General features: G+C 41.7%; 1 protein-coding gene across 1 annotated transcript in view; it reads right to left on the bottom strand.

Annotated features, from left to right (window-relative positions):
• The window catches only part of LOC108801197 (protein CROWDED NUCLEI 3-like), a gene marked incomplete at its 5' end in the record, with an annotated part of 125,793 nt that overhangs the window by 55,723 nt on the left and 59,063 nt on the right, over window positions 1-11,007 (bottom strand). Inside the window, one exon of the mRNA XM_018573129.1 lies at window positions 7,286-7,360. Coding sequence (XP_018428631.1) covers window positions 7,286-7,360 — 75 coding nt within the window. The remainder of the gene's footprint in view (window positions 1-7,285; window positions 7,361-11,007) is intronic.

Below are 11,007 nucleotides of genomic sequence, written 5' to 3'. Positions count from 1 at the left end.
CTGCAGTGGCTCTCTCCCTCTGCCGCCTGTTTGTCACCTGCACCCGGCCGGACCGCATCCGATGCGGCTCTGCGATCGGCGGCTGCTCGGTCCTCAAGGGGGTCCTCAGAAGGACCCAACGGGCTGCCCTCTACAGTGCTTGATTACAGGGCCGCGTCTGCCTGATTCAGGCAGCCGGTTCGCATACCGAGGCGATCCGCGCTGGCTGTACCAGGTAGACGCTGCATGTTAGAGGGCCCATTCACAGAGCCGCGTCAGATGCGGAGGGCGGGCGGCCGGGTGCAGGTGGCAGCGGCCGGGGGTCAAGGGGCCGTTCGCAGTGGCATCAGAGAGGCCCGGGGGGCAATTGCCACCCTGCCCCCCGGCCCAGTCCGCCCCTGCTTGAAACACATGCATAGACTGCCACTGATGATCACCTTGGTCACATGGCAGTCATGCTGATTCAATGGCTACTATTCACTAACCTGCAACAAGTATGCAGCAAATGATATCCTGATCTGCATACATATTTTTAGTTGGTAACCTGGAAAACAGCCAGACAACCATCATTTTCAGATGGCGAAGCCAGCAATGGCAGTGTTCATATTTGTTTTGCTAAAGGTTTTCCTTAGTTAAACATAGTGTCTAATGGGAAGATACAAGTATAATGGGGGCCCACCGTTGATCAAGTCTTTGACAAATACTTGCTTTTAAGAAAGGCACAGAAGGAACAGTGTACAGAATGCTTTCCTATGACATACGTTTAGCAAACACAAGCTGTGTTCACAAAAACTTGCGGCTGCAAAGGAACTATGAAGATTGTATTACATGTGTCTCAATTTTTCATTAGTTGGTGAATTTACCTTTTTTTTTTCTTTTTCAATTTAATATTGAAATACAAGAAACAGAATGAAAGTAGCATTTGAATCCATAATTGTATTACTTGTACCTTCTTTATGAAAGATAAGGATCATATATGCACTCATATAATATTGCACACCGCAAAAAAAAAAGTCATTATTAAAAGAAATCATATTAAAGTAGCATTATAAGCGAGGAACTTTAGCCATATCTCAAACAGTGGCACATTGCAATAAAATAATATAAACAGTAATTATTAATATCTTACACTCTAAATCCATCACCAGCTCTCTATTGGCTCTCAGAACATGTTCTATACCTTGAGTACACCATACTGTATGATAAATTTAATTAGATAAATCTGCTCCAATTCGAAAAAAAAAAACCAAAACCTCAGAATAGTATGCATACTTATGTACAGTATGTACGCAATGACAAAATGCTGTATTTAAACAAGAATTGGCTTTTTATGACTTCTACACCAACCTGTAAAATACAAAAACTCTGTTTATTTACATTTGGACTCTCTGTTTATACAGACATAGATATTAACATCATTCTAACAAATTATTCACAGGATGAACAAATTACAAAAAGGATACAGTACTCCCTTAAGGCCTAACTCCGACTACTATTTTAAATACATTTTATATTGCCCAACCCCTTTGAAAATACAAAATGGAGCATTCACTGCAATACTTACCTTTTTCTTGGCACCGTCCCTCACAGAAACTGTGCTCCAATACCTGCCATCCCGCTTCCAGATTGAATGATGCACAGCATCACTTAAGCCAGATTGAGTATGTATTTGAGACACATATTAAAATGCATTCTATATAGCAACAAACTAGGCCATTATATAGTATTTTTGGAAAATCTATGTTTACTTGAGTGAAGAGAATAACATAACTTTTCTATGATGTTCTAGTATGCATTTAGACATTTTACAGGGATATTCACAAAAGGGTGAAGAGAGAAGGCAGAAGTGAACAATCTAGGACAACATAGCTGAACAGGAAAGTGAGCGAATTTGAGAATTGTTCCAGTTCAGCTATGTTATCTTAGATTGTTCACGTCTCCTGCCTTCTCCAAACTCTTTACCCTTTTGTGAATAACCCTGTTAGTCTTTGTTCTGGTGTCTGGCTGCTACTCCATAGAAGATCATAGCTGTTAAGATGTGAACCAGATAAAAAGTTCAGAAATACATGCTCACATAGATTTATTAAATAAGGCAGTACTTGCACAATGAGTGTGCAATGAGTAAATGCCTTCACCAAGCCTTGGGCATATTTGATTAAAGTAAAGTGACAGAAAACTCAGGAGTTAAATCTTAAAAATGCTTTCAAGTACCCCATTAACAAAAATTTATCTTATTTGTGTATAAATCAGCTGTAGATCCTCAAGATCCTAAAATTATCTCTGAATTGGAGCTGACGCTGTCATTCCTTCTGGAGGAAGCTCACTCCTGTGATGGACTACAATATGATATTTGTTTACTAATTTGTATTGAGATTGTAGTACATTACTGGAGCAAGCTTGGAGCAGTGGCTACTTTATAACACACACAGGGACCATGGGGAACAAAAGTAGTCACCCTCCAGAAGAAAGGACAGTGTCAGCACCAATTCAGAGATGAATCGAGGATCTGAGTGATACATAAATAAGATACATTTTAATATCCTGAGTTTAGTGGCACTCATATACAGTACTCATACAACTCTAACATTCTCTATTGCGCATGACGCTGTATAGTGGTGCAGCACATTATTTATAACAAAAAATTTCTATTATTCAAAAAAAATGTAATCCTTTTGCACCATAAAACTAAGTTGGATTTGAAATGTATTCTGGTGTATCTAAAATTGCAACAGGCTTACCAACTATAATGCTGTTACATTAAAAACTTAGATCTTAGGAGAGCGCATTGCGCACGGCTGTCATGTCAGACGTCTTCTGAGACAGCTCCGCTGCCCGCCCGTACAAATCACGTATAACCCGGGAGCCTCGCGCTTCCCACTACTCTGATTTACCTGCCTAGGTACCGGAATCCACCCTGACACAGGAGATGACTTCCTCGGGCTCCAAATTTACAGCTACGACGAAAAGTAAGCCCGCCTCAGAAAAGAGCAAAGCCTCAGCCAAAATGGCGACCGCGGCACAATCTCCCGCGTGTACAGCTGCCTTAGACTCCAGTAGTGACATGGACGAGGGAGACGCTGGGACAAGAGAAGTTGATAGATCCCGCAACAGATCGCAGTCAGCGCTCCTACAATGATTCGAAACCATGCTACAGAAGGCCCTACACTCCACCTCTAAGCAAATCACAGACAGGCTTGTGAAGGAGATCAGGGATATCAGCCATCGTACCGCTGCTCTGGAGGACCGCTGTGACGACGTTAAAACGGACCTCTCAAGTATCTCAGGAGACGTGAGTTCGCTGAGGGAAGAGAATACACAGTTACTATCTAAGTTGGAGGATCTGGAAAATAGATCCCGACGATCAAATCTCCGGATAAGAGGCCTTCCTGAGCATATCACAGACCTGTGTGCTACTACAGCGGCTCTCTTTCAGGAGTTGGCCCCGGAACTCCCTCTAGACCGACTCGAGATTGAGAGGGTCCATAGGACCTTGACACGAAAATGCCCGGATGGTCCTCCGAGAGATGTGCTGGTGAAATTACACTTCTACCGCACGAAGGAGACTTTTTCGGCAGCTGCTAGGGCCAAGTCTGCACAAGCTCCACTGTCCTTCCAGGGACACGAATATCAGCTGTTTGCGGATCTAGCCCCCTCGACCATTTCAAAAAGGAGAGCTCTACGGCCTTGTCTAGAGGTACCACATCCAGTACAAATGGAGATTCCCATTTCGTCTACTATTCTCCCATGGAGGTAAGCATCACACATGTGTGACCCTAGAGGAAACCCAAGATAATCTGGCATCCCTGGGCCTCTTGGATCCACCCCAGTCTACCTCTAACTCCCGTGGCAGCCCAGCTACCTCCTCTAAGAGATCCCGGAGTGACTCGGATCATAACCATTCTGGGGAGTCACGAAGACCTGCGGTCAAGATGACATCTAAGGCTGCCACGACACGCTGAGCTAGGCCCAGGCATGCAAGGGCCGAGATTTGCCTTCTGTTTACTCCTTGAGGATTGGTTTTATCCTCTTCCCCGAACTGCAGCACTCTTGCAAGTTAATAGGAATGTATGATCTATGCTACCTCTATTCAGGAGTAGATACCACCTTTTTGGATACCTCCATCATTCACCTCCTAGAGGATTTACCGAATCGACCCTTGCACTGTTGTACAGACTGACACCCATCTTAGATCAACTAGCGACACCGAAGACACGAGGGAAGACTCCTCTCTTCATTGCTGTCTGCACTTCTTCAAGAACGGTTGGACCACCACCCCAGACCTGTACCCCTTAATACTTCCCTGACATCATTCACGCTTTCCTTTGCAATGATGGCCCATTATAATATTGTATTCATTAGCTACTCTTTGCACTTCCCCAAACATTTCAGGAATTCCCCATGCGGGTGTATCACATAAAATATGCATGTTTGCGGATGACGCACTGATCTTTATAACTAATCCCCTAGTTTCTCTGCCTAACCTTTCGAAACTACTCACGGACTTCTCCTCCATATCGGGGCTGCACACTAATGATTCTAAATCCTTGGCCCTGAATATATCCCTACCCCCCAATTTAGTGTCGTCCCTACAACAACACTATAATTACTCCTGGTGCCCATCTCACCTTCCGTATCTGGGAATCATATTAACCCCGTCCTATCACTCCTTATACAAAGCAAACTACCCGGATATGGTGAATAAACTGTTACAAATGTTAAAAACCGGGGCGAACTACCGACTCTCATGGTTAGGTAGGATAGCTGCTGTTAAGATGACCTTCCTGCCAAAAATCCTATACTTATTTAGAGTTCTACCAGTATCTGTTCCAACCCCTACTCTGTGCAAACTACAATCACATATCTTCCCCTTTATTTGGGGAGATCGTCGAGCTAGAATTCCCCGACGTACGCTTTATCTTCCAAAATCCCAGGGGGGACTCGCAGTCCCACACCTGCTTAAATATTACCAAGCAGCGCAGATAGGCCAACTCTCCAAATGCCACACGAAGCAGGAGACCCCGGCTTGGGTGGCGCTGGAAGATGCGATGACACACCCCACAACGGTAGCTAATCTTCTTTGGCTATCCCCCAAGTGCCGCCCCCTCTTGCAAAATCCCGTCACCTCCCACTCCCTTAAATTATGGGATTTGGTTAAAAAGTTGTACAGTCTAGTCTCCCCACATAAACCTTTTATGTCTATACTGGGTAACCCATCCTTCCCCCCAGCTTTCAATAGCCCCTCTAAGTCCTTCCCATACTTACAGGAGCATTACTCACTTCCCAACAAAGACATTTTTCGCTACCTTCAGAACAAACACTTTCTTACAACACTTGTCGACGGTCCTACCAGAGCCACTACACTCTCTCCATTCGAACGAGCCTGTTGTGAACACCCACATGGCCCTGGACTTATCTCACTTCTCTATACATCTCTACTCTCTCTTCCGGATGACCCTCCCCCTTCATACGTGACTAAATGGAATACTGATCTAGGAAATATCATGGATGAGGAATCCTGGCAGCAGTCGTGGCAGAACACCAAATCCAGCTCGAGGTGTGCAAGTATGTTGGAAATAAACTACAAAGTCCTCATGAGATGGTACCTGGTACCAGCCCGAGTGGCCACCTATAACTCTCAATGCTCACCGAATTGTTTCAGAGGATGCCCGGATTGAGGTACTTTTATACACACGTGGTGGCAATGTCCAATAGTATCGAACTTCTGGGATGAGATATTCGTACTCATGAACTCGCTGGTCTCGGAGACGTTGACAAAGGACACGGTCTTTGCCCTACTGAATTGTAAACCGGAAGATATCCCTGATAAGATCTTAAAACTTTCCCTCCACATTCTCTCCTCTGCTAAAAGAGAGATTGCACTAAACTGGCTAACAAAATCACTTAATATTTTGCATGTGATAACACATATTCACTGGATCATGGCCCAAGAAAAACGCACTGCACAACTTCAAGACTCCATGCACAAATTCGAGGCAATCTGGTCACCATGGATAGACAAATTCTTTAATTCTAACGCTGCCCGACGTCTCTGGCACATCTGACGCCACCTCCTCGCAGCCTCTCTGTTAATCGCCTCCTCCACCAAGAAACAGTCCAGAACTCTTTTCTTCTTCTTCTCCTTCCTCTCTCTTTCTCCCCCATTGTTTGTTGTTGTGTTTCCCTTTGCTCCCCTATGTGTTGTTTGACTTATTGTTGCCTGTAGCAATATGTTACCTTGCACGGTGTTCAGCTTTGCTGCCCACCACTACATAAGGTTAACAGGAAGGACAGTTCTACCAACCTACACCAATGGAAATACGGTTACTCTTTGTTAAGAGGTGAAACCTATTAGCCAGAGGCAAGCTAGACCTGTCCTGGTCAGTTATTTGAGGGACTGTATATTATAGTTACTGAGTTCCACATTGTAACCTCTCCCTTAGGTTTATCATTGTCTTTTTAGACTACAATGTTATGTTTTTTGCACCTAGTGCTATATTGAATGTGTTGACCTCCCTGCCACAGGCAGTTTTGTATACTGTAACATGCTAATGATTGTCTTCTCTGTCAAATCTCAATAAACATCTATTTGAGAAAAAAAAAACTTAGATCTTAGAGGATTTTTTAATTTAAATGAATGCCAAAGAAAGCCGCTCCCTCTATATGGTTGACCATAGTACTAGAGTTGAAGCAAAATATGTACAGTATACACCCTGGTCCCAATAAAATGAAAAGGACAAAATAAAGGAGACCCTTCCACATTATGACATAGAAGGATCAGAAGAATAATGCATTTGTTAAAAGGTAAAGGCTTTGGTCTCATCTTAAAGAACAACTGGCGTAGAATCTGGGCAGTTATGAAATCCGAATAAAAATGGATGATCCAAAATTGCAAACCTTACAACAAAACAAAGTTTCATTTTAGACTTATGTTTCAATCCTCTAGAAGATTGTGTAACCTTATACATCAAGGTACAGATTATAAAAATCATAAGAATGTGTTTCATCAGGGTTTGATAATTGATCCTTTTTAAATGAGAAGGAATCAGAAGTACAATTCTGACAATGTTTATAGTGTGTTACAGCTCTAGCTTGAAACAGACATCTGACCAAAGAAATTCACATTTGGAACTGTGCAACACCGTAATGAAAGTTCTGTTCTGAGCGTACAATGAGCTGACCTTTAATAGAAACATATGAAATGTATTACATGGGCAGTTGAAGAGATTACAGTAATTTAGGAGGAACTCCATAGCAAACATTACTGACGATGTAGCAGAAAAGCAGGAGTGAAAAAAACAAGACTTACTCTCTTTCCTCAGTGAGGTGAGCCAAGAGCTGATTTTGTTCACGGATTTTCTCACCTAAGTTTTCATTGGCAAGCCTGTTTAAGAGTTAGATAAGAAAAACAATACGTTAATACACTGAATAAAGGGAATCAGCTATATGTTAGTGGCCAATTCTATTTAAGAGATAACAGACTTATTTAAATATGATCCCCTACTCCCTAACAAAACTTAAAATTTATAAAAAGTCATAGAATACATACTCTAATGGATTAATAGCTCATCTACCATCTTGTGGCATGTGATCTGAACACCTGTGCCAAAAGGATGTTATGTAAAAGAGCTTGATGACATAAAACATGACAACATTATAGATCCCAAGCCTCAGGGCAGTCCTCTTTATCAGGTCCACCCTTATTGGTCAGTGTCTCAATAAGTATAGATGCAAATGGATCAGTGAAGACCTAGGTACTAGCATTTTAAGCAAAAGGTCAGTCATTGCAACCTATAAAATTTTCTTGGCCCAGGTTTCTTTGAAGTGTTGACATTAGTTTAAGGAAATCAATATATTTTTTGTGTTTAGATGCACTTTGCCACATGTTGACTACAATTTTTTCTCCAGTATATAAACATTTGAAACGTGATATTGTAAGATGTAAGTGAAAAAATATGGGACACAGTAAAAGGAAAAAATACTGTTGCTTGAGAATTATTTTGATACTGCCATTCCTCCATGGTAATAATGGTTTATGACAATCCTATGGGCGGCTAAATTACCAACAGAAAAGGAGGAAACTCTGTATAAATTATAAATGTTATATGCAAAAGGTTTATTTCACATTAACTGAAATTTGGTGAAAATGACAAGTGAAGAAGTTGACCAAAGCTGCTTAAAAAGAAGGTTATATAGTTACATAGTATTTGAGGTTGAATAAAAACATAAGTCCATCAAGTCCAACCTATTGGATGATGTGTGCATATGTATAGGTCCATGTATCATCTCGTTCTTAAGAATACCTGTACCCCTGTATATTACGGTCTCCAAAAGCTTCTTTAATGATTCCACACTCTTAGCTGAAATCACTGCGTGTGGCAGCGAGTTCCAGACCCTAACCGCTCTAACTGTGAAGAACCCCCTTCGCCCCTTGTGCTGGAATCTTTTTTCCACCAATTTTAGGTGGTGGCCTCTAGTTTTTGTAATGGAGTTAATCGTAAAGAGTTTGTTGCTAATGTTGCTGTCACCATTGACCATCGTGTACATGAAAATCATATCCCCCTTAATCTCCTTACTTCCAACGTGAACATGTTTAAATTTAGTAGCCTTGTCTCATAGCTCTGGTCCTCCATTCCCCTAATTAGTTTGGTTGCCCTCCGTTGGACTCTTTCCAGCTCAAGGACATCCTTTCTGTTCACTGGTGACCAAAACTGGACCGCATACTCCAGATGAGGCCGCACCAGTGATCTGTAAAGTGGCACAATTATAGACCTGTCTCTGCAATACATCCCCTTCTTAATACAAGACAGGACTCTGCTTGCTTTGCTTACTGCAGCCTGGCACTGCAAGCTACTATTCAGTTTGTCGTCTACAATGACTCCCAAATCTTTTTCTATTTCTGACTTCCCTAGCGGCATACCCATGATTGTATAGCCCATTTGCTTATTTTTAATTCCAAAGTGCATTACTTTGCATTTATCGACATTAAACCTCATCTGCCATATTAATGCCCACTCCCCTATTTTATCCAGGTCCTCCTGCAATGTTATACTGTCTAGGTCCGTTTCTATTACCCTCCCGATCATCAGCAAACACTGAAACATTGCTATTCACACCCTCCCCGATGTCGTTAATAAATAGGGTGAACAGCATGTGACCCAGCACAGAACTTTGAGGCACACCACTCATGACACTAGAAACAGTTGGAAGCAAAGGGGGAATAGTAATTAAAATCATTAGTAGGTAGCACCCACAGTTACAGCTGACATGTTGACGTCTAACACATGATTTTGAGACATGCCTGATATATCAAAAGGCAAAAAATTGAGCTGCATTCAAAATGGTGCAATCACTATAGGTGATACACCAGCTGTGAGATTACAATTAATTTTAACCTCCCTGGCGGTATGATTATGTCAGGAATTTTGTACCAAAAGCGGTACAATAGTTTGATACATAAGTGTAATCATAGCAGATTACATTATATTGTGTGTATTCTATGTACATTACAACTTTTCACTTTTGAATTTCCCGCCTGCTGTGACTCCCGAAAACGAAACTAAAAGTCAGATGCCGGCTTTTAGTTCATTTTCGAGCCGCGTACAGCAGAGGACGCCGCGGGATCGCAGGGACAAGGTGAGTGTCACTTTTCTCTGCAGCCCCGAGCCTGGCTCGGGGTTACCGCTCCTAGCATTGAAAATTCAACCCGAGCCAGACTCGGGATTACCGCCAGAGAGGTTAATAGCATAAAATTAATGATTTTAACCAGTAATTGCCTACCTTTGCTTCCCCCCATTCAAAATATTGTGTTCCAACATTTTAGGGTCAGTTTGAAGCTTTCCTATGATAGAATCTCAATATACAACTCCATAAAAACAAAAATACCAACAAAGACCTTATTTTCTTATCTGACTCCATCATAACATGTCCCTTGTCCGAACTTCTCCTGCTAATCAAGACCAATGATCCAGTGCTGCAGTATCAGTTGGCCAACCAGTCTTGTTGCCATTCCTTTTTTAGGACCAGTTAGCACACCATTGTTGGACAGCCAATGGTAAATGTCCATGTCACCAGACAGTGATAAACATCTAAAGATTGACCCTCCTACTCTGCAGTAAGGAAAATGAAAGACTTGGGACTCAATGTGACCATAGATTTAGTTGAGTATTTAGGACATTTATTTTAGGATGTTGTTTAAAACTAAGGTGCTGATTAGCAAGAGGGAGCATTGTTTGTGTTGTGGGGTCCCTGGACCGCACACCAGAGGACAGCTTTTACACTGACAGGCAACAAGCACTGTGGTTTTGCAGTGGCACATATCCAATGGTTACCAGAGAAATTATGTTAAACTTATTATGAGTACAGTTCTTGAGCTGTAAACACACCTCTACACCGTTTATTGAGTCCAATATAAATGACTTTATAGTCATAATCATATCCTTTATCAGCTGCCAAGCCAAATCTAATCTTTATTCGATAAATCATTGTGCACTCGCCTTATTTTTATGTATGTACTTGGGTACACCGTACAGATGTTATTCCAATGAATGCACTGATCAAAATAAACAATGATTGAATCATCTTTCAAACTAGAAGTGGAACTCATTCAGGGATAATTTCCATCTAAACTACTTTTACACTGCAATGAAGTCATTACTTAATAATCATGACAAGATTAGAGCTGACAGAGTGGAATTGGAAAGATTTTTGAACAGCTATTTTATAATTAAGTAACTGCGATTTTATGTCACAATTGTATTATTTTAATCCCATGCTGTATGTCCTTTGGTTACCTGCACACACCAATGGCTATGGTTGCCCAGTTCCATTGTACAGATTCCCATACAAACCTTTTAATGATACTATACAATAACCGTTATTTTTGGTAGCCCCTTGCAAACATACAGAAATTCGTAGTTGAATGCTTTATAGTTGACAGATTATTGAAAGCTGGGCTTTGATTGGTGTGGAATACTGCATAATATTGCTCTTGATTACTACAAGTCCACCCAGGCCCGGATTCCCCACAAG

The sequence above is a fragment of the Nanorana parkeri genome, unplaced genomic scaffold (assembly GCF_000935625.1).
Source record: "Nanorana parkeri isolate BGI_ZX_2015 unplaced genomic scaffold, ASM93562v1 scaffold2247, whole genome shotgun sequence".
Taxonomy (NCBI): domain Eukaryota; kingdom Metazoa; phylum Chordata; class Amphibia; order Anura; family Dicroglossidae; genus Nanorana; species Nanorana parkeri.
Note: the sequence above shows the minus strand (reverse complement) of the source record. Positions and strands in the feature narration are given on the sequence as shown.